Raw genomic sequence first — 23,934 nt, forward strand, 5'->3', positions numbered from 1 at the left:
AATCCAGCTCCCTGCAAACGTGCTTGGGAAAGCAGCAGCGGGTGGCCCACGTACTGTGTGGGAGACCTGGATAGAGTTCCAGGCTCCTGGCCTCGGCCTGGTCCAGCTCTGGCCATTGTGGCCATTTGGGGAGTAAACCAGCAGATGGAAGTGTGCTCTCTCTCTCTCTCTCTCTCTCTCTGTATGTGTGTGTGTGTAATCCTACCTTTTAAAAAATTGTTTACAAATTACAGAGAGAGTTACAGAGAAAGAGAGGACCAGGACTGAGCCAGGCCACAGCCAGGAGCCAGGAATTCCATCTGCATCTCCCACATGGGTAACATATCCTTGGCTGCTTTTCCCAGGCCGTTAGAGGGAGCTGGATGGGAAGTGGAGCAGCCGGGACATGAATTGGCACCTATATGGGACACTGGCGTCGCAGTTGGTGGCTTTACCCAGAACACCACAGTGTTGGCCTCTTGTGATGCTGCTTTTCAAATCAATCAATCAAAAAAAATAAAAAAAAAACAGAGAAAAAAGAATTCAAAGACAGGTTTCCTCTTCTCTTCTCCAACTACAGCCTAATCACTTCACCCATTCCTCACAGGACATCTCCTGCTCACCCTGTACCCTGACCATCAACAGTACCACAGAGTGGAGGCCCGGGACTGAACTCAGAGCCCCAAGTGCTAGACAACCTCCCATTGCCTCAGCACTAGTTTCCTTTTAATGCAGCCTGAAAGCAGCCCCTAGGCAGGGCCCGGGGAGTTGGGGAGTGCACCCAGGCCACACCCCTGCTGGGGTCTGGCCTTCTCAACAGCTGCAGGGTGAGGTCCCAGGCTCTATTGCTGGTGTCTCCCCAGTGCCCCTGCAAGCGCCTGGCACCCAGCCACAGCTGACTTAAGGCTGCACAGGTGGGTCTGCTGTGTAGGAACCAGCAGGACTCAAAGTGACAAGAGACTCCCCTCCATCCGCAGCTTTTGTGAGGAGTAGGGGCTGGCCTACTCCACACTCGGTGCTCGGGCAGCCTCTGTTGAAAGATCTGAAAGACCTGATGCACCATTACTCTTTTTGAAAAAGATTTACTTATTTATTTGAAAGGCAGAGTAGACAGAGATAGACGGGGAGAGAGCTTCCATCTGCTGGTTCACTTCCCCCAAATGACTGCAAAGGCTGGGGCTGGGCTAGGTTGAAGTCAGGAGGCCCAAATTCCACCCAAGTCTGCCATGTGGGTGACAGGAACCCAAGTACTTGAATCATCATCCATTGCCTCCCAGGGTGTGCATTAGCAGGGAGCTGGATCAGAAGCTGGGTAGCCAGAACTCAAACCATTCACTCTGATATGGCATGGGGGCATCCCAAGTGACAACTTGGCTACTGTGCCACATGCCTGCTCCATGCAAGGATTTTTTTTTTAAGTAGTGGAGTTGGAGATGGCTCTTCCTTGGCTGGGGGCATTTGGAAGGTGTCGGGAGAGGCGTTGTTGCAGCTGAGACCTGGAAGATGAGAAGGAAGGCGGCCTCACAGGCCAAGGGGGTGAGCTTGCCAAGAAGAGGGAACAGGGTGTGCAAAGGCCCTGAGCAGGCCAAGAGTGGGCTGTATGGGATCTCCACGAGGAGGGGCGGCACGCATGCAGCGCATGGGTGTAGCAGGAGCCGAGTCTCAGAAGGGGGTGGAAGGCTGACAGTGGGGGGCCCTGAGGACCCTGTTAAGAGATTGAAGCCAAGTACAGGGGAGCCTTTGAAGAATTTCAACTAGGAGAGCAACACAGTCTGGGCCATTCTAAGAACTTCACTTGACACCTTTGTGAATAAATTGGGTGGAGGCCCTTGGATCCTGGTGCCAGGCTAAGAATTTTATATGCACATTCTCATTTTCTTTTTTTTAACTATTTTTTTGATTTTTAATTCTATTTATTCTATTTATTTATTTATTTAAATCAAGGGGTCAGCAGAGGGTGAATCCATTTCCTTGCCTTTTCTTTTTCTTTCTTTCTTTTTTTTTTTTTTTATTTGACAGGTAGAGTTATAGACAGTGAGAGAGAGAGAGAAAGGTCTTCCGATGGTTCACTCCCCAAATGGCTGCTATGGCTGGCACTGCGCCAATCCGAAGCCAAGAGCCAGGTGCTTCCTCCTGGTCTCCCATGCGGGTGCAGGGGCCTAAGGATTTGGGCCATCCTCCACTGCCCTCCCGGGCCATAGCAGAGAGCTGGACTGGAAGAGGAGCAACCAGGACTAGAACCGGTGCCCATATGGGATGCTGGTGCCAAAGGCGGAGGATTAACCAAGTGAGCCACGGCACCAGCCCCACATTCTCATTTTCTGCACTGGTCCCATGCACCAAATCTAAAATCAAACTCATGCTGCTCTTAAATTCTCTCTCTACTTCTGTTTTTGTCTTCTTTTTCCCAGAAACTTTATCAGTTAATATTCTTTTTGGCTTCCAAGTGGCAGCAAACCCAAAATAACAACAGCTTTGGGGAAATAACAATTTCTTCCTCACGCAGAATAAGACAGGAGAAGGTCTGCCCAAAGCAGGTGCCCAGGGACTTGGGGAACACGGGTTCTTTCCTCATGGCTCAGAAAGGCTGCTGAGCTCCAGCCAATCTACTTTCAGGAGGAGGTAGAGGTACTTTTCCTTGAAGGACATGTCCCGGATGTAGCACCTGTCACTCCCATTGCCATCCATTGGTTACATGGCTGGGAAAAACCCTCTTTATTATTAGTAACCATTACTCCCCCCTCATTTCTCTTACAAAGGAAAGAGGAGGAGGGATGTTTGGTCACAGCTATGTCTTGGTTCAAAATATTCACCATCCTGTGTCCACCCACCCCACCCCATCCCAGCCCACTGCTCAAGTTCCGTGGTTCTTATTCTATACAGTCTTACAAGGCTGTCTCTTCCTACCCTCCCTGACACAAGGCCCCATCATCTGATGCTGGCTGCAGGCTTCCAATTACACCACCAGATGCATCCTGTGACCCCTCAGAAACCCTCAGCTGCGCCCCGGAGGAGGGAGCCTGTGCTCCCAAATGTGGTGCCCAGGGCTCTCCACCGGCAAAATGCAGTCTAACTACAATAGAACCAGTGTGGTCCAGCTTTAGTTACAGTGGCAATGGTTGTGATCGTAACACCTCACGCTCTATACGGCAAGGTTGGTCAAGTTTTATCACTCGCAGAGTGGAAAGCAGGTATCTAGAATCAGAAAACCTGGGCTCCGGAGCCTCGCTGAGTAACGGGCCAGCTGTGTGGACCCGGGCAAGTCCCTTACCTTGCATTGAATAAGAGCTCATGACTGCAGCTGGTTCTTTTTTTTTAAGACTTATTTATTTATTTGATAGGCAGAGTTAGAGAGCGAGAGACAGAGACAGAGAGAGACAGAGATGTCTTCCATATGCTGGTTCACTTCCCAAATAGTCAAAATGGGCAGAGCTGGGCAGGAGCCTCTTCTGGGTCTCCGAGAACTTGGACCATCCTCTACTGCTTTCCCAGGTGCATTGACAGGGAGCTGCATGAAAGTGGAGCAGCTGGGACTCACTTTGGTGCCCATAAGGGATGCTGGCACTGCAGGCAGCAGCTTAACCCACTATGCTACAGTGCCAGCCACTGCAGCTGGTTCTGGACAATTCCCAGGTCCTTTTTGATCTGGATCTCATTCTTCCCTTGTGCGGATCAGAGAGAAGCCTGTCCTACCTCCTTCCTGGGCAGATCATGGAGTTTAAATGAGAAAGCATGGAAAGTATGAGAAACCACGGGGCATCTGCTCTTGTCAACCAGGGGCCCTCAGAAGTGAGCAGGCAGGGCAGGGAGCCCAGCCTCCTCTTCCACGGACGGGAACATGGAGCTCAGTGAGACTCGGCAGCCTGCGCTAGCCCCTGACCTGCAGGACCGCCCGGGCTGGGGCGGGGCTGGGGACCGGGCCGCCAACTGCAGGCTCTGCAGGGCCCTGTCCCAGAGCTGTACTGTGCCGCGAGACTGTGCTGGGGCCACAGGAGGAAGGTGAGACGTGCAGAGTGAACCTTGCTTTTCTTCTGGCTCGGGCTGTGTGTGTGGTCCCCTGGTCATTTCTGAGAGGGCCGCTCTCTGGCACCTAGAGCAAACTGGTGATTTTTAGTGGGAAGCCACTTCCTGTTATTGGACATAGGTAGGAAAGGGCCATTGTCCTTGAATGGGTGGGATGGGGTTTGGTGACTAGATAGACTTTTTCTGGAAAAAAAAAGTTTTTGAAGATTTATTTATTTATTTGAAAGAGTTGCAGGTGTAGAGGGAGAGAAAAAGAGAAGTCTTCTATCTGCTGGTTCACTCCCCAGGTGGCTGCAACATCTGGGTCTGGGCCAGGCTGAAGCCAGAAGCTTCTTCGGGTCTCCTATGTGGCTGCAGGGGCCCAAGTATGTGGGCCATATTCTGCTACTTTTCCAGGTGCATTAGCAAGGAGCTGGATTGGAAGTAGAGCAGCCAGGACACGAACTGATGCCCATATTCCCATATGGAATTCCAGCGTCATGGGCGGTGGCTTAACCCATACACCACAATGCTGGCCTCCCCTGAAAAAATTTTACATCAAATTAATAAAGATAACATCTATATTGTCAATTTACGGAGCTAAGTAAATGTGAATATAGCTAATTGGGTACTAGCTTTATAATTATTTTGTCAAGTTGAGCATATATAATTGTTTCCACTTAGTTACTAGTATTCTTAATTTGTTTTGTTCCTGTTTATAATTTAAACTGTGGATTTTTTTTCCAGGGAACAAATGTGCCTTAAGGCTTTTTGTTATTTCAGAAATTAGACTGTGGCACCCTGAGGTTACGGGCCTGTTGCCGTGGCTGAATCATGCCAAGGCGGGGAGCTGGAGAGACCAGCCATGGGCTTAGAAGCTCATTTGGGGCTGGTGCCGCAGCTCACTAGGCTAATCCTCCACCCTGCGGCCCCGGCACACCGAGTTCTAGTCCTGGTCGGGGCGCTGGATTCTTTCCAGGTTGCCCCTCTTCCAGGCCAGCTCTCTGCTGTGGCCCGGGAAGGCAGTGGAGGATGGCCCAAGTGCTTGGGCCCTGCACCCGCATGGGAGACCAGGAGAAGCACCTGGCTCCTGCCTTCGGATCAGCGCGGTGCACCGGCCGCAGCATGCCAGCCGTGGCGGCCGTTGGAGGGTGAACCAATGGCAAAAGGAAGACCTTTCTCTCTGTCTTTCTCTCTCACTATCCATTCTGCCTGTCAAAAAAAAAAAAAAAAAAAAAAAAAAAAAAGAAGAAGCAGCTCATTCAGGGCAACCTCAAGCCCAAGGGATGAGACAGCGCCCCCGATTGCCAAGGGCCGGCTTCTCACGTGCAGCGTCCCCCTTATCACTCACAATCACTGAAGGGCAAACCAAGGCCATGGGCGGCATGTGTGAGGACCCATTGCCTGTCCCCCAGCAGGGTCTGCTAGAGGGCCCCCCCCCCCGTGTGTGTGGCAGGGACGGTCATTATTTCTGAATAAACACAGGGCACGCCTGAGAGCTCACGGCTGTCCAGTCCACACAGCTTCTCTGTTGCCAGTGCCGTGAAGTGAGCAGGGCAGGAGTTGCAAGCAGAGGCTTTGGGGGGAAAGCGAGCCAGGACCTTGCCCCTGTCCGGGGGTCCTCCACTGCAGCACCGCATGCCGTGCTCCCACTGCCTCCGTGGTCCCCAGCAGCCGGGCGCGCCCACCCAGCCTGAGCCACCACCAGTCCTGTGCATGACCATCTGGACCCAGAGTTGCTCAAGCTGACCAGCCAATGCCCCCGTGTCTGGACGCTGCTGTTGCGGATGGCAGTGGAGCTCTGTTTTAGAGCCGGTCAGTTTCCTGAAGAGTCCGTGGGGACTGTGCCTGCACATCTGAGTGCTTCATAAAGACCACTCAGCAGGGTGATAAGCAATAATCATCGTCTTCCCCCTTATCAACAACCTTGCTTCTGATCATGACTGCTTTGACCCACAAGAGATCTTCCAAGGACTTAGCCTCCCCTCTCTGGCCCTCCCCGATGTTCCCAGTCCCTCTTCCTCCCTGTCCGTGTGCTCGGTGGCACCTCCCGCAGCTGTCCAGGCTCTTGCTTGTTCAAATCTGAAGTCTGCCCTCCCACTTCCCCTCTGCTCCCTGGCAGTCTCCTCTCCTCTGCCGGCTTCCTGTCCTGTGAAGTGTCACAGCATCTGGTTGCCTGGCAACACTTAAGGCATGTCTTCTGGGAGCCAGGGAGGGTCACTGGAGGAAGGAAACTCCGGGGGAATCTAGGGGTCTGGGGAGGAGGAAGCGGGAGACAGACAGATGGACAGACTGGCTTCCACTGTGAGTCAGTGTCGCCATTTACATGGTTTTAGAGTTTGCCCCTCCTGTTTCCAGATCCCAGGTGTCCAGGGGTCGGAAGTCATCGGGGACTCCGTGTGTCTTGGGAGCCTGGTGCTGCTGCTCTCCGAGGCGCAGCTAGCCTGAGTGAGGTCTGCAAGGTGGTTTCCACCTGAGCTGAACTCTGCCTCTATCTCGTCACCCGCCGCCCTCCCAGGGATACCACAGACTCCCGTCTGCATCTCCTGCCCAGATTCCGCAGCCACAGGCTGGCCCCCAGGCACGGGCAGGGGCAGAGGAGAGGCGGCCCCTTCTACGCAGGGCTTAGTCACCTGTAAAGGTGAGGAAACCAAGGACCAGAGCAGGGAGGCTGCGTGCACTGAGTCGCACATGAGGAGTGTTCCCTGGAGCTGAGACAGACCAGGAGGGTGGACACAGAGGCCATCGTCTCGTTCCCTTCAGGCCCTGAACGTGGCCCTCCTCCTCTGGCCCACGCCTGCCTTTCCTCTGACGAGACTTTCTCAGTGCAAGAGGCAGAGACAGGGGTTCCCATGCTGGGCATTGCCTGTCTTCACCACCGTGTGCCTTCATTCTGCTCCTGGGCAAGGGAGAGGAGCAAGGAGGGGCAGGCCCACCTGCGCCCTGCCCGGGAGCCCACTTCCTGGGCCGCTCCCACACATGGCAGGGTCTGGCAGCTCTGAGAATTTACAAATCCTTCTGCGAGAGACAGCCCCTCTGTGGCCAAGGATGGGTGTGTGACTGGCCGTCTCCATTCCTGTTTCCACGGTGTTGAGCTTCGGGATCAGAGGTGAGAGGCTGCTGCGCTGCTTGTGGCTGGGGAGCATCCGGCAGGCCCCGACCCCACAACCAGGATCCCTGCTCAGCTGTGGAACCCCTGCCTCAGCCCCCTTTGCTCAGGCCAGACCCTGACCAGCGCTTGCCCTCGCGTTCTGCCTCCAGGTGCTTGCTCTCTTTCTCCCTCACTCTCCTAACCCCCACCCCAGAAGTGCTCTGCAAACTCTGCTGAAAGGGCATTGCTCCCCCATGTTGGGACTCCTCCCAGGCACCCCCTCTTTTCAGTGGCAGGGGAGCCACACAGCCAGTGCTCCCACGCCCTGCCCTGGAAGCCCCACTGCTCTGGGAAACAGAGAACTCCTGCCCAGCATGTTTTTCCCACTCTGGGCCTCTTTGTTCTTGGCTACATGGTGATCCCCAGCTCCTTCCCACACTCACCCTGACCGGGCAAGACTGCAGCTCTGTGGCCTCCTGCAGAGCTGCCTCCCTTTCATTCTCTTTGGAAAGCCCCCCTGCTGTCCCTCAGGGCCTCAGCCAGGACCATCGCCTACACAGCACTTCCCTCCAGGAGGCGCCACTCACATTGACGTCTTGGTGAATGGCACTCCCTGGAGTTACACAGTGCACAACCTACGCTGCTGAACAAGGCAGCCCAGGTTCTGGCTTACTGCCCTGTGAATAAGCATGGCTCATTGTAACACAGATCCAGGGGCAGATACCTGTGAAAGGGAGACTCTCCAGCCATCTCTACACTCACCCCCACCCCAGCCTCCGCTTCCAAGGGGGTGTCACATGGTCAAAGGTGGGGCCATGGGCTCGGGCAGCCCCAGGCTCATACTCAGCATGGCCACTTGGTGGATCACTTGGTGGGTCTTTCATTCTGCACACGGTCCAGCTGAGCCTGGTTTTCCAACTCAAAAACTGGGAAATGACAGCTGAGGGTGGGGCCACGTGGCCCACGACTCACACCTGATAAACGATGGTGATGCTTTTTCTCTCTTTAAATAAGGCCCAAGTCCTTCTCTCCCTGCCTTTCAGAGATCGGCCCAGCAATAACCCGAGATGAGAAATAGATCATCCCTCAGATCCCCGGGGAAATACTGTGCAGGAATCCCACCTGCCGTCTGTCTTGTCTCTGTGTATGGAAAAGCTAAGCGCCGTGAAGGCCCTTGTGCTTCCGAGTCACGCTCCGTGACTGATGGCGGTTGTCGGAACAGGCTCGAGCAGGAGGGAGAAAGTATGCAGGCGGCGGGCTGCAGCCGCAGGCAGCGGAGCTGAGTGAAACCCAGGATGCAGCCGTGAGAAAGAGCAGAGACCTGGACTGGCCCCCAGGGGGCTGAGATGAGACCTTGCTCACTCACTGCAGGTCTCCTGAGCGTCCTCTCAGTCCTGCCAGGCAGGGCTGGCAGCGGGTGTGGCAGGTGGGCGGGCCCCAGGTGCACCCTGCCACTGCTCGCGGTGGGTGAGAAGTGGCAGAGAGGGCAGGGCACCAGAAAGGCTCACAGAGGGCGTGTGAGCCTGGCTGGTTTTTGCAGGAGGTGATTTCTGAAGCCCAGGGGGCTCCCGCAGAGGAACCCGCGTCAGCTAAGCTCAGAAGTGGGGGACATGGGAGAGAGGAAGGAGAATGTGCGACCACATGCCAGGTGCCCCAGCTGCCCTCCGGGCCAGGGAGTGAGGCTTTTTTGCAGTGTACAGACTCTGGGGTGTCCCTGGGGGCCTGGTTCCAAGACCCCCTGCAGGCCCCAAGTCCTTGGGTGCTCACAGCCCTGACACGAACGGCCCAGTGCTTGCATGTAACCTACCACATCCTTTGAATCAACTCTATATGACTTATACCTAATGCAATGCAGACGCTATGTAAATAGTTGCTATGCTCTATTTTTAGGGAATAATGACACCACCCCCCAAACGTGATCTGGGGTCTGAACACGTTCGGTAGAGATGCAATTGAAAAGCAGTGTCGGCCAGCGATCGGCTGTCGCTGCAGGCTCAGTCCCAGAGGCGCGATGTGCTCCCCTTTGGTGCCAGCCCAGCCCCCGCCTTCTTTCCGGACTTGCTGCTCTGTATGCTGGCGATACGGGGAGATGCTATTCTGCTGGGGGTGTGCCCCAGCTTATAAATCACTTCCGTCAGGCTAACGCGAGCGCCAGGCTTCCTCTCCATCAAAGAATGCGAAGCAGCGTACACAGGAGCAGGGGTGATGCTGTCACAGGGATAGCCCTGAAGGTACGGTGACAGGCAGCACATCTGTCACAAGAGTCCACCCCTCGGCTATGGTCAGTCCCAGGGAGATGTTTGTGTGCCCCAGTGTGCCCACATGGGGTGGCTGGGAACACACACCCCTCACGCCCTAGGTCAGTGCGAGCCACTGCGGGATTCGGAGCAGCCAAGGGCCTTGGGAGGAGCCCCCTGGCTGCAGTATGTAGGGGGCGGAGGCAGGGACTTGGATGACTGTAGACAAGGAGACCAGCTGGGGAGACTGCCACAGTGATCACAGGGACAGGACACCACTGCCACCAGGGCCAGCAGGGGTAGCTGGGAGGGACAGTGGGGCAGCTCTGGGAGGAGCAGGAGCCTGGGCTGGAGGGCCAGCTTGTTGGATGTTTGGTGGTTGTGAAAGAAGTTCAACAAGGCCTAGTGTTCCGGCCTGGCCGGGTGAGTGTTGCCCACAACTAGGAAATGCAGGACCTAGCAGCAAGGGGAGAGCAGGTGATGGGCAGGGGCAGGGCTCAGATGGGCTTGGTTTACCTGCTCTTTCCCTGGAGCTGCCCTGCGGCAGCAGAGAGTAGCCCCCGGCCCACCCTGCCCACCTCCCGACTAGCTCCACCTGCGGGGTGCTCACGGGCCACCCAGGAGGTACGAGGTCCAGGTTTGCTGAAAGAGCAAGCCCAGCCTGATGCCAAGACTGGGGTCCCACAGGCAGGCCTGGCTCCCTCAGCTCCCGAGGTAGGTGGAGGCAGAAAGCCTCTTCCCCTTGAGGGAGGGGCTCCGTGGAGAGGCTGGGGAAGAGGGAATGAGTGGGAGAGGGCACGACAGGGAGGGCGACAGTGGCTCCAGGGAGGAAAAAGGAGAAAGGAGGAGGCGGCAGAGGAAGGAAGAGAGAGAGGCAACAGCGGGGACAGCAGAGGGGCCGGGGGAAGGACACGGCGGGGTCGGCAGCCGGGAGCCAGCGCACCTGCTTGCGTGGCCCAGCGCTGGCGACTTTGAGGAAGCTCTGCTTTGTCTGCTCTGCCCAGCCTCTAGCCCCCACCCACTGGTCTTGCCCCTGCCCCTGCTGTGTGGCTGTGTGGGAGCTCCCTGCCTGGGCAGCCCGTGTCTTGGCTGCACTGTCTCAGTGGGAACTTGGCCTCTCGCTGTTTCAGTGTGGCGTGGGATCTGCTTCGTTGTTTGGCTCCATGCCTGCTCCAGGAGGCCCCAGGTCTAGCAGAGGTCTCATTTGCTGTCTGTTGCCTGAATGGATACGTTCCTGAATGGATATGTACCTTCCTGACGGTACTCCGCAAGTTCATGAAAAAGTAGAATTAAAAAATAAGATGATCTTGGTGTAAAAATTTTGGAAATCCCTGCATTGGCATGGGCTGTGTGTGTGTTGGCGGGGGGGGGGGGTGTCTTCACAAATTAGATGGAAAATGTGCACTATGAAAAAAAACTGCACAGATTTCAGAATAACTGCACAGGCTTATCCTTTTGTTCTGTTTTCCATTGACTTTTTTTTTAAGGTTTATTTATTTATTACTTGAAAGGCAGGGGGGGAGGAGAGGGAAGGGGGGCATGGAGAGAAGAGAGAGATGTCTTCCATCCCCAAATGGCTGCAATGACCAGGGCTAGGCCAAGCTGAAGTCAGGAGCCTGGAACTCCGACCAGTCTCCCACATGTGTGGCAGGGGCCCAAGTCCTTGTGCCGTCTTCTGCTGCTTTCCAGGTACACTAGCAGGGAGTTGGGTCAGAAGCAGAGCAGCCAGGATTTGAATTGGTGCTCATGTGGGATGCCAGCATCGCAGGCGGAGGCTTAACCCCGCTGCATCAAAACGCCAGCCTCTCCGTTGACTTTTTGAAGGAAGCCTGGACTGCCAGGCTCTGTGCGGAGTTTTGCTATTTGTTAGCACATGAAGTGATCCACTCGCTTCATCTTACAGAGGGCAGCCTGAGACACAGGGGGTATGGGCCCCACCTGGGCCATGAAGCCAGTCGGCCTGGGGCTGGCTGGGTCCAGGCCTCCATCCGCTGGGCTCTCTGTTCGTGCTCTCGTCCACGCAGCCTGTAGACACCGTGAAAGACGCGCTTCCGCTGCAACACTGCCTCTCCCAAGCATATTGTTTGTCTCCATTTTCATGCATTTTATTAAACATTTCCAAATCAGGAAACATGGAAATATTTTTTAATAAGAAGAAAGAAAACATTGCAAATTGAGAAACTGACTCAGAAGGACTTGCCAGAGGAGCCATCTGGCTTTTAATTTAATAACTACTCAAAGCGGGTGACCGCTCCCCTTCAGGAAGAAAATGGGCTGTGGGAAGAGTGGCAGCTGGCTCCCCTCAGACCGGTGTGTGCGCTCCCACGGTGGGGCGGCTGGGGAGACCCAGGAGGAGAGATGGGGCCTCAGCCCCAGCATTCGCCTGTGGGGAGATCACCTCCAGATGTGTGGCCCCAGCCCCACGTCCTGGCTCCTGCATCGTGGGTCAGAAGTCCCCACGGGAAACTGGTAGAGGAGCCAGGGAGAAGGTCTTGAGCTCACAGCCCAGACCGCGCCACGTGCCCAGTGTGCCTCGCAGCCTGTGTGCTAGACCGCTGGCTTTTTCAAAACCCCGCAGGCCTTGTAGCCATGCTGTGAGTCCTTGGGGCTGGAAATAAAAGACTGGATTTAGATTTGCCTTGGAAAGAGCCAGGGCTGTTACCTTGAATTACCTGGTCCAGGGGAAATGTCCTTATTTTCCTAAATTCAAGGCCAATTCTGGAAAAATAGGACAGCATTGATAGGGGTGAAGCGGAGGAGGGAGTGACGTCACGGCTGCAGGTGTCACGGGCACGGGGTCCTCAAAGCCATCTCTCTCACATTTTAAGGTGTTTGTGTGGGGAACCATTCATAAGGAAGCAGTGACTGTTTTCTCTTTTGCCTTGATGTGAATTCACCGTAGCTGGAATCAGCAGTCATAGGCCTGCAGCCACCATAAGCCGTTTATTCCTCAGCCAACTTTGAATTTCAATGGTGCTCTCTCAAGCACCCCAAGCGTTTCTCAAATGCTCCTAAACCAAGGCCAGTAATACCCTTAAGAAATGGTGATTTCACTGCATCTTCTCCACAGAGCTGGCAGCACCCCCGTGCCCTAGCTGGCTGAGGGCACTCCATAATTAGGAGCTGACTGCACTGGGGCCCTGGGCAAAGCAGGGGTCAGCACTGGAATAGACCCCAGGACTCTTTGATAACCTCGCCCCTGGAGTGATGCTGTCTCGGGCTCCCTCACCCAGGCTGTTGACAGCCAGTCATTCGCTGCCACCGCCACCATCACCGTCCTCCTGCCAGGGTCCCTGCCAGGCACACAGGTGCCGGCTCCACACCCCACCCCCTGCCCTGCTCACTGCAGCTACTGTTTCTGGTGGCAGAAAAGACACAGGCTACAGTCCCTGTCCCCTCCCTCACTTGTTATCAGAAGATAGTAGGGGCCGGCGCCGCAGCTCAATAGGCTAATCCTCCGCCTGCGGTGCTGGCACACCAGGTTCTAGTTCCGGTCGGGGCACCAGATTCTGTCCTGGTTGCCCCCCTTCCAGGCCAGCTCTCTGCTGCGGCCCGGGAGGGCAGTGGAGGATGGCCGAAGTTCTTGGGTCCTGCACTCCATGGGAGACCAGGATAAGTACCTGGCTCCTGGCTTCAGATCAGCGCAGTGCGCTGGCCACAGTGCGCCAGCCCTGATGGCCATTGGAGGGTTGACCAATGGCAAAGAAAGACCTTTCTCTCTGTCTCTCTCTCTCTCACTGTCCACTCTGCCTGTAAAAAAAAAAAAAAAAAAAAAAAAAAGAAGAAAAGAAGATAGTAGGACCAGTTAACTAACTGAGCTCCTCTTTGGGGTAGCGGCCCTTGTCCATCTGACCTGGTCCTGCTGGCCCTGGGTGGAGACTACATAGGGTCATTCATTCATTCACTCACTCACTTGACAAGTGTTTCTGCAGGATTAGGGGCACAGCAGTGAGAATAGAAGTCCTGTGCTTCTTGAAGCTTCTGTGCTGATGGGGGGTTGGTGTCCAATAAAGACAGAAATAAACCAAATGTATGCGATGTCAGGTAGTGAGAGCTGCTGTGGGAGAGTGACACAGGACAGGTGTGGGTGGGTGTGGGGCAGTAGCACGACGACAGGCGGCACTGTCAGAGAACGCCTCACAGAGAAGCTGGCATTTGAGCAAAGGCCTGAAGCTCCGTGCGGTAAGGATCTGCCAAGTAGAAGGAACAGCAGGTGCACAAGTTCTGAGACAGGAGTCAAGCTGGGCTGTTGGAGGAGCCGATGAGGAGACTTCAAGTAGATCAGGAGAAAATGGAATTAGAAAGACAAGTTTATTTCAGTGTCAAAAAAAATTGAAGTCTATGCATAGTTTTTTTTGAAAAATAATTTTGTTTATTTTTACTCTATTTGAAAGGAAGTGAGACAGAGATAGACACAGAGAGATCTTCCATCCGCTGGTTCATTCCCCAAATGTCCGCAACGGCCAGGGCTGGGCTGGGCCAAAGCCAGGAGCCTGGAAACTCTATCCAGATCTCCCACGTGGATGGCAGGGGCCCAAGGACTTGAGTCATAACTTGCTGCCTCCCAGGGTGTATATTAGCAGGAAGCTGGATTGGACTTGAACCCAGGAACCGGTATGGGATGCAGATGTCCCAAGATATGTCTTAACTTCTATGTCAAACACTTCCCCCCTGCATAGTTCTTTTCTAATGTGCATGTCTGTGAAATTTTTGAGGACTGGTTGAACAGATACCAGATGGGTGATGGGGAGGGCCACAGGAGATGGGCTCAGAAAGGCCCCAGGGGCTTGGGGGCAGGGTGAGGGTTTGCTCCTTAGATTCTTGCAAGCCCCATATCTGCCCTTGTTCTGAAGGTTCCAAGAAGCTTTGAACAGAAAGGTGATATGGTCTTAGTCCCATGCTGTCACGAGGTAGACTGAGGCTGGTGGGCATGGATCGGACAGGCAGAAGTGGGGAACTCAGCTAGGTGACTCCTGTGCTGGGCTGGGTGAGAGGATGATGCTGGCCAGGGTGCCAGCATCAAGGGGTAAGAAGTGGTCAGATGCCTGACTGTTTTCAGATGAAGCTCATAGGGTCTGATGGAAATAAGGGCTTTAAAGTGCACATCTCCCTACAAAGGGCTGGGGCAGACCCAGGACCTCGGGACAAAGAAGACTGAAAGGAGAACCCCAGTGGCAGTGATGAGGCCTGTCCCCACTCCTTGCCCCCTGTGGATGGCCTTGTCTCTAGGACTCAGGCCCAGGACGGGGCAGTCACATGCCTCTGTCTGAAGGCTAGCAAAGCCCTTGGACGTCGCCCCTCAGCGCAACTTGTGAGCCTGGCAGGGCAGACGCTGTTACATGCTGCTTCCCTGAAGAGACAGTAGAGTGGTTTGTTCAAGGTCACAAAGACATGAGGACGTGAAAGGCGGCCTTTGGGCTCTGGATCCTGTGGTCCTTCTGCTCTCCAAGGCCAAGCACATACGCACAGTCTGCTCCTAGCACAATAGCGGTTACCATGTAACAGGCAGCATTTATTTAGTTGAGTAGTCCTTGTGCCCGGCAATATGTTCTAATTGTCTTAGACGTATGTCTTATTTAACCCTCACATGACTGTGTGAGTTGGCACGAGCATTGCCCCCTTTCACAGGTGGGAAGACTAAAGACAAGTTCATGCCCACACCAAAGACACCTGATTCAAACACAGGCAGTCTGTCCCTGGAGCCTGTGTTCAACCATGACACTGAGCAGCCTGGTGGGCTCCTGGCAAGACTGTGCGGGCAGCAGATGGACAGTGCAGACACCGGGTGGCGTGGTATTGGACACAAAAAGCTCACTTTGGCCAGGCTGGCTGCAATAGGATTCGTGTAGGGTCTTGAGCAGTCAGTTGGAGGGATCAGTGATGGCAGAGCCAGGCAGGACGTCAGCAAGAGAGGCGGATGTCCAAGGCTATCTTGAAGCTTGGCAACATTGAAGAGGAGGTAAGAGGAGGCAGCCAAGAAAGCATGGTCAAGGTGGGAGGAAACCAGGCCAGCGAGCCATGGAGACAGCCACAGGAGGATGGAGGAGCCCCCTCCAGGGTCCAGGGCCACCCAGGGTCAAGTCAGCTGCACATCCTCAGGTTCTTCATTGGAGAACTTTGCGAGCACAGGGTCTACAGTTCAGTGTGCAGGGCTCGGGTTGTGAAGTTGAGGAGTGACTGGAAGGGGAGGACAAGGCGAGCCCCCCGGCTAGGGTTCTGCCGAGGCCAGGCTGCACTCCTCGCACAGCCAACGACCAGGCAGACCCAGGACAAGCGGCTGGAGCCGTCATACCACTTAGAGCAGTGTGAAAAGAGTTCAAACAAGCACACAGCAACGAGTTTGTACAAAAGTGTTCCAATTCCTTTGGAAAAGAAGGCAGAAAAGGCAGCCGTTTCATTCTGGCTTCATTTTCTATCACCCTGGTGCTGTAATGGGTCACAGCTAGTGTCAAGAAGTTGAGTTCTTATTAATGGGGAGAACTGACTCCAAGCCCAAGGAATTTGGCAGCCACTCTAACAAAAGTTTATCTGCCGAGGAGAACAGCTGAAGTCACTTTAACACGCTCCGCTGAGTTACTGAGGCAAGCATCGCTTTCACGGGGGAACAGCAAGAGCGGGAAGCAGGCCACATTTGTTCCGATTATTTACTGAGCATCTCTGATGTGTTGGGCCGTGGACAGTCACCAAGAGAAGGCCACAAAGCAGACCATACTATAACCTGAGGAGAGAATGGAGAACCTGCACACAGTGCAGACAGTCCATATTGCGGAGTCAGCAGTGAAAGTCAGGGATGGAAGGGTGGGGCCGGGATGATTGGTCACCCACAGGAAAAGCCGTGGAGTTGTGTCCCTACCTCACACCACACACACACAAATCAATTCCAGGTGAATTAGAGACTTTCATGAAAAAGGGAGCATTTTAAAACATCCAAAAGTTGGCCGGCGCTGCAGCTCACTAGGCTAATCCTCTGCCTGCGGCGACGGCACGCTGGGTTCTAGTCCCGGTTGGGGCACCAGATTCTGTCCCGGTTGCCCCTCTTCCAGGCCAGCCCTCTGCTGTGGCCCGGGAGTGCAGTGGAGGATGGCCCAGGTGCTTGGGCCCTGCACCCCATGGGAGACCAGGAGAAGCACCTGGATCCTGGCTTCGGATCAGCGTGGTGCGCCGGCCACAGTGCGCGGGCTGCAGCGGCCATTGGAGGGTGAACCAACGGTAAAGGAAGACCTTTCTCCCGGTCTCTCTCTCTCTCACTGTCCACTCTGTCAAAAAAATAAATAAATAAAAACATTCATCGAAAGTCTTATAGCCTCAAATATGGAAAAACTTCTTTAAAAATCATGTTACTATAAATGAAAAGGGTTAAATCCAATTACAATAAAATTTAACATTTCTATACATCAGATATACTATAAAGAAAATAGAAAGGCAGGCATGAACTGAAAGGAGATATTTGCAAAACATAAACTAACAAGGTTCTTGTTATCTAGAATGTATAAACAACTCTTATAATCCGTAAGGAAAAGACTAAAACAAGCCAATAGAAAAATGAGCAGAAATTAAGCTTGGCATTCCACAGAGGAGAAGACGTGAATGACGAATGAGTGAAGGACACCAGCCTACTCACTGGTTTGGTAAAAATTAAAGTCAGTGATGGCAAGTCAGATGAGCAGATGGAGAACGGGAGCTCTTTTTCATTGCTCGAAGAAGTCTGGTAGCTGCTGCCATCTTGGAAAGCAAGCTGGCATTTTCTAATGACGTTAAGTATGTGCATATGCTAGCAGCAAGCAAATTCCCTCTTAGGTATGTTCTTTAGAAACTGCCACGCGGTGCGCTGGGAGTGTTTGTGGCAGTATTGGTCGTTGGAGGAAACCCCTGGAAATGAGCCAAATGCCCTTTAATAGCGCGTTAGTAAGTAAGTCGCAGCATATTCCTTTGGTGAAATACAATGCAGGAATGAAAAACCGCTACAGCCAGATGTGTCAACATGTATGCGATTGATAAAAGAGTTCATTTTATTAGCTATATATTGCTTCATAACAAATTGCCCCAAACTTAACAAGTTAAAATAATACATATTTACTATCTCATGGCTATTCTGAGTCAGAAATCCAAGTACTTAAATGAGCACCTCTGGCTGGAGGTGTCGCGTGAGGCTGTAGACTGTGGTCTCTGGGCTCAACCTAGAGAGTGTGTGGCTTCCCAGCTCCCCAGTGAGGTTGGGGGCAGCTGTGCTCCCTCATGCTCTGGGCTGCTCCCTGGGCTTGGCCTCAGCCTCGGAGGGCCGCTCCTGCCAGGGAAGCCACAATCTTATCACAACCGAAGTGAAAGTCCACTTCAGCCTTGTTCTATTTGTTCTACACGAGGTCCAGCCCACAAGTAGGTGAGTGCCTTGGGGGGAGGGGAAGCATTAGGGGTCATTTAGAAGCCACACCCTTGTAGTACCATTTCCTTTTCATGATGTTCACAAACACACAACACATTACTGCATTGTTTGGGGAAGTAGCTATGTGGAAGTGTGGCAAAGAAAAAAACAAAAAATGATAAACACAAACATCAGGGTAATGATTCTGTCAGGGCTGGGGGTGGAGACTGAGGCTGGAGAGCACCCACAGGTGGATGCGGCCGTTGGGGTCAGATGTGAGTTCCTGGATGCTAACTTCCTGCTTATGTTCTGTAGCTTAATACTACATGTATTTTCTTTTTTTCCTCTTTGGTTTGCTTTTGCTTGTTTGTGTTTAAGGTTTGTTTATTTATTTGAAAGGCAAAGCATCAGAGAGAGAGAGAGAGAGAGAGATTTTCCATCTGCTGGTTTACTCCCCAAATGGCCACAGCAGCCAGGGCTGGACCAGGCCAAAGCCAGGAGCCTGGAGCTCCATCCTTATCTCATGCGTGGGGTGACAGGGGCCCAAGCACTTGGCCATCTGCTGCTGCTTTTTCAGGCACATCAGCAGGGAGCTGGATCAGAAGCAGAGCAGCCAGGATTGGAACCAGTGCTCCATACAGGATGTAGGCTTTGCATACAGTGGCTTAACCTGCTGTGCCACACGCCTGCCCCTTTGGTTCGGTTTTATGTTTTTTTTTTAGTCCTACGTGTGCATACTTCCAGGCTGACCTGTCTTCTGTCCGCCCTCGAGTTCCACTTGCCCTGCTCCAGAGGAGCTGCTTCCTGCTGGGCTGGTTCTGTGCATCCTCTCTCACTGCCCTCCAGGGAGGCTGAAGACTCCGCCCCCTTCCCTCCCACCCTCCTTTCCCGAGTCCCTCCTCACTTGCGTTAATTCAGCAGTCAGTGTTTACATTTCTCAGTCAACACTAATTTGACTCTATTCATAGCTGAGCCCCGTAGTAAAGCAAGACCAGTTTTCTTCTCCTGCAAACTTTTTATTTTTTTTTTCCTGGAGCAGTTAATTACTGCATTTGCTTGTTTGCTTTGGTTCGGATGTGTTTACCACCAATCCAGCCCCAAGCTCTGGCTGTGGTCTGTCTACATCTCTTCTCATGAAGTTCAGGCACACTGGGCCTTTATTTATTTATTTATTTATTTATTTATTTATTTATTTTATCAATGTCACCTCCCTGGGGACATCTCCCAGAGCCTTCTCATCTGCTCGGGTCTGGACTGCCTTCCTCCACGCCTGCTCGCATCCTGCAGAGGTCTCACCGTCTCCATCCTGCCGTCTTCTTCCTTGGTCTTGGGGAACCACCCTCCCCTGTGGCCTCCTGAGGAAGGCACGTGGGAGGCACATCCGGGAAGTATCTTCCTTCTGCCTTCAGCCTTCCCAGAGCTTTGGCTTGTGTGGAATTCTGGGATCCCATGGAAACAGGTCGTTTCCATTCATAATTTGGAAGCCTTTGCTCCATGGCCGCCCAGCTTCCAGTGTTGCTGCAAAAAGAGTCCAGAGGCGTTCTCATCGCTGTTTCTGTGTCCTGCGGGACCTTCTCCTTTCCCCTGGTGCTCTGAAATGTCACAATTCTGTGCCCCACTGTGTGCCTGCTTTCTCCCGCCATGCTGGGGATAGTAGTTCTTTGATCCAGAAACTCATTTGTTTGAGGTCTGGGGGATTTTTTGTTATTATTTCCTTAATGCTTACTTCTCTCCTTCCTCTTCTTTTTTCTTCCTCTCCTCCTCCTTTCCCCCTCAATTCTTTCTCCCCGGACCTACTATTATTTACACTGTAGACAGAGTCGCTACCTCCCTCTGTTGTAGTTCCACTTTCTTGTTCTGCCTCTGGGAGACCTCCTTGGTCTCCTCAGCCCCTGCAGGGAGACTCTTTGTAGAGCTCTACATGCCTGTCTCGCGGGTCCTTGTCTTAATTTTATGTCTCCCGGGGCGCTCCTCGGAGGATTGTGTTTGAGAGTTTGTATGTGACCCAGAGTCTTTTTCCCTTTGGCTGTGTTAAGTGGCTGGTCCCTGCATCTTTAATGTGAGAGAATCCCTCACATGTCTGAAGATTCCAGGTCGGCTGCTTGCTTTTCAAAGTCGGAGCCCGTGAACCAGAGTTGTACGAGGTTCGAAGGGGCACACGTAGACACACCTGACTAACCCACCATCTTTAGCACTCATTTATTTCACAATAGTAGAAAGTGGGGAAACCCCCACAGGCCGCACCCTGAGAATAGATTCACAATGACTGCCCTGAGCTCAAAGGAAAATCATGTCTTTCCCTCCTCGGCCTTAAAGAGAAACATGGAAACCTGCCACCAGCTCCCTCCCCCTACCCATTTCTCTGTTGCAAAAAATAGCATGAGATTAGTACGTGAATTTGTGACATGTGTAAACCACTCTCAAACTGTGACTAGGTTAGCAACGTTTCTCCCTCCTCTCTACTCCCACAGTCCTGAATCACCAGGCCGGCTCTCTCGCTCATCACTTCCTGCTTGGTGAGTTGCATGCATGCCTTGTCTCCATGACAACGCTCCACGCCACAGGAGCGCAGGGGTGTGTCCCATCCATCTCACCTTCTCTGGCCCACCCCACAGAGAGACGGCTGAGGTCTCACAGAATGACATCCTCAAGAGCTGCTTCTCTCCTCAGCACCTAGGTAGCGCCAAGGGGATTTTACATGGTGAATGACAAAAGAACCCACAAGCATATAAAGGGATTTTTTTTTTAAAAAAAAGAAAAGGCAGTAAATTGGACATGAACTTTAAAAAGAGCCATTATCTGTTGCTTTGGACTTAATGCCGCTGGGATGTCTAGTGTCTACCTCAGAGTCCCTCCCCCCGCCCCCCACAGGAATGGGGTGGTCCGTGATCCTGGTAGCCATTGCACAGGAAGGGCACAGAACTTTAAACCTCAGAGTCTGCATGGAAAGGGGTGGGGGAGCTTTGGAGAACTGTGTGCACAGCAAAACCAGCAAGGTGCGCAGAGGCGGGCTGCAGATTGGATCCCGGTCTCGTGGTTGGGCACTCGGGCTCTCCATTGCTTCTCCCCGGGCACTTGCTACCCTCCTAGTGGTCCTCACTGTCTGGGGCCTGACTTCTTCTTCTTCTTCTTCCTCTTTTTTTTTTTTTTTTTTTTTTTTACAGGCAGAGTTAGACAGTGAGAGAGAGAGAGAGAGACAGAGAGAAAGGTCTTCCTTCCGTTGGTTCACCCCCCAAATGGCCGCTGTGCCGATCCGAAGCCAGGAGCCAGGTGCTTCCTCCCGGTCTCCCATGCAGGTGCAGGGCCCAAGGACCTGGGCCATCCTCCACTGTACTCCCGGGCCACAGCAGAGAGCTGGACTGGAAGAGGGGCAACCAGGACAGAATCCGGCGCCCCAACCGGGACTAGAACCCGGGGTGCTGGCGCCATAGGCAGAGGATTAGCCTAGTGAGCCACAGCGCCGGCCAGGGGGCCTGACTTCTTAATCATTTCCAGAGAGCAAGTGTTTCATGCCCCTCCTCTGTCCAAGAACTTAGAGTAGATCCATTCTGTAGAACTTAGAGTAGATCCATTCAAATAGTTCTCCTACCTAAACTTCAACACACACCCCCAGGCACCTCATCACAGCCCGCAGCCCACCCAATGCCCGCTGCACTTGGAGACTCACGCCCCTGTTGTTTTTCTGAATATCGTTTCTCAGAACGATGGCACCAGGCCCCCTCTCAACACAGCTGTAACTACTGCTGTTAGTGGGCACAGGCTCTGGGACAAGCACGGTGCTTGCTTGTAGGTTGGTTCAGCAGTTAAGACAACTTCAGGCCAGCAAGCCCAGGACCATGGGCTCGCAGCTTCTCACTACTCAACCCCCACACTCTCATTGTCCTTAGACCCACCCCAGGCTCCTTCTCCCAAGGAATGTCCTTCGGATGAACTGATAAGCTTGGCTTTGACTCTTACACAGTTGCTTATGTGTTGCTGCTTGTGGCGTGGAGCTGCCTAAAGGCTTCTCCCTTCCCTGCCCCTGCCCCTGCCCCTGCCCCGTGCCCAGTCACTGAGTCTTACCGCTTCACAGTCTGGTTTTCCAGCGCCACCTCAGCACGGGACCTGCCACCGCACCACCCAGCCAGAAGGCAGCAGGCAGGAGTGCAGAGAATTGCACAGCCTAAGGGGCCTGGCAGGGCAACAGAGCAGGACAGGGCAGGCAGCTGCCCATTCAAGGCCACATTAGAATGGGGATGGTGCTAATATATGGGGGCAGGGGCAGTGCTGGGGGCTAGAGCTGAGCACCACCAGCTCATGTGAGTCAGATACACACTGAGTAAGGAACATAGGCTCAGCCTCAGGGAAACCAGGCCCAGTGGAAGCAGCAGCCACAGAGCATCCCTGGGGAGCAAGGGAAGCGGGAGGCGAGGGCAGGGAAGGTCATTATCAGCCAGACTTTGGGGAGGAGCTGTCTGCGCTTCAGATGTCCCTGGCAGTACCAGGCACCCTGCCCTTGTGCAGACAGTAACACAAAGTCCATGCCACCCCCACTCATGGCTGGCGGATGACTCAAGTTGGGGCTGGACAGGTACTGCTGACGTGCCTGCAGGGGATCCGCTAGGGCTGGGCTCAGGAGACTGCACCTGCTTCTCACCTGGCCATCCCCCTCCCTCCACCCCCGGCGCCCCGCGTTCCATCTTCACAAGCATCCTGTTCACCACCTGCAGCTCAGCCCTCCCAGCAAGCCATGCCGTCCCATCATTCCTTTGCTCAGAGACCTAGAATTGCTTCCAAAGCTATGAAATTCAAATCCAAACTCCTCCTCCTAGAACCCCAGGCCCTCCAAAAATCTGGCCCCTGCTCTCTAAAGCTACCTCGCCAGCTGCTACTGAAGTCCAGGTGCCCTCACTAGAACTTGCCAGGCACCCCTCAAGGCACTTTCTCCTCTCTGGTGCTGAGTGGCTGGCAATAGGGCCTTCTGGGCTTCGCTTCAGTTGCTTCCTGTGTATCCCCGGACAAGCAGGACAACCTCTCTGTGCTTCCAGTTGCTGACCTGTAAAGTACTTTAAAGGGTGTTGTAAGAATGAGAGCGATTGCAGGCAAAGCACCCACCACACAGCAGGTGCATAATAAAGGGTGTTCCTCAGACTGCACTCTGGGTCCCTGTCCCTGTTCTGTCTGGCACAGCATCTGCCTCCTTCCAGGCCCATCTCGATTCACCTGTGCCCGCAGCCCTCCCTGCACACCTGCCCTAGGAGGGAAAGGGAGGACATGCAGCATTTGCCGATGTCCCTGGGCCATGGACAGACCCTGCCTGATGGACACTGGGGCCAGCAGCCGCCGCTGCCTGAGGGCCTCTTTGTTCCAGGCCTGCATGTGTGTGTGTTAGCTCATCGTCGCCTCCTCAGTAACGAAGTGCTGCGCATTACGTTTCCTAAGTAGCTTTCTGCCCCATCCGGCCAGGTCGGTCTGTTCTCCATGGCCCTGTCTCAGTTTCCCCGTCCTGTGGCCCACAAGTGGCTGGCTGGAAGAGTGTGTCAGCAAGTGATCTCCCCACGGGATAAGACACAGAGGTCACTGCATGCTCACCAGCCCTGCCCGCCAGGTGCAGCCTGGCCACCCGCTGTGTTTGGAGCCCTGGGCGGTCTCACCTCCCAGGATGCCTGGTCCCCTGGCCTGCCCGGGGAACTCACACCTTGCTCCTGGGTCTCGGTTTGTTTGTGGTGCCACGACAGAGCATCACAGGTTGGGTAGTTCGCAAAGAACAGAAATCTACGTGTCACGGTTCTGCAGGCGGCAGCAGGCATGGCTGTCCTGTGAGGACAGACGGCTCCTGTCAGTGTGTCCTCACGTGGAGGAAGGTGGGCCGTGGCATGGATTCTCTGTTATAAGGCTGCAGCCCCACGCGTGTGACCCGACCTCCTCTCGAAGGCCCTACCTCTTCAACAGCCACGTTGGCAGCACCTGCATTTTGGAAAGGCTGCACTGGAACCATAGAAGGCACCTTCTCTGACTCACCCTTGTGTGTTTGGGCCAAGGTCATTGTCTCCAAGGTGCCTGCCACCTCCTGCAAATGCCTGAGTCCTCAGCAGACGCCCCTCCTGGGCTGGGCTGGGGTGGGTACCTCGGGCATCGGGAGAGGGAGTGGTGGTGTTACATCCCCCGCTGGTCACTCCCACGCCAGGGCAGCCGCAAGCCCCTGGGGACACTGCAAGGTGTCCCTGGAGCCAGCTCCCCAACAGCCTGGGCGCCACAGCCTCCCTGCAGACAGCCTGGAGGTGCGG

General features: G+C 54.0%; 1 protein-coding gene across 7 annotated transcripts in view; it reads left to right on the top strand.

Moving 5' to 3' along the window:
• KCNN3 (potassium calcium-activated channel subfamily N member 3) overlaps positions 1 to 23,934 on the top strand; it is a 177,645-nt gene that overhangs the window by 127,120 nt on the left and 26,591 nt on the right. For 4 of the 7 annotated variants that reach the window (XM_089299889.1, XM_089299886.1, XM_089299887.1 and 1 more), the window contains exon 4: positions 20,140 to 20,184. The exons of the other annotated variants lie outside the window; for them this stretch is intronic. In XM_089299889.1, coding sequence (XP_089156015.1) covers positions 20,140 to 20,184 — 45 coding nt within the window. The remainder of the gene's footprint in view (positions 1 to 20,139; positions 20,185 to 23,934) is intronic. 7 annotated transcript variants of the gene reach the window in all.

Source organism: Oryctolagus cuniculus, chromosome 7 (genome assembly GCF_051225735.1).
Source record: "Oryctolagus cuniculus isolate XC-2025 breed Fujian yellow rabbit chromosome 7, ASM5122573v1, whole genome shotgun sequence".
NCBI lineage: Eukaryota > Metazoa > Chordata > Mammalia > Lagomorpha > Leporidae > Oryctolagus > Oryctolagus cuniculus.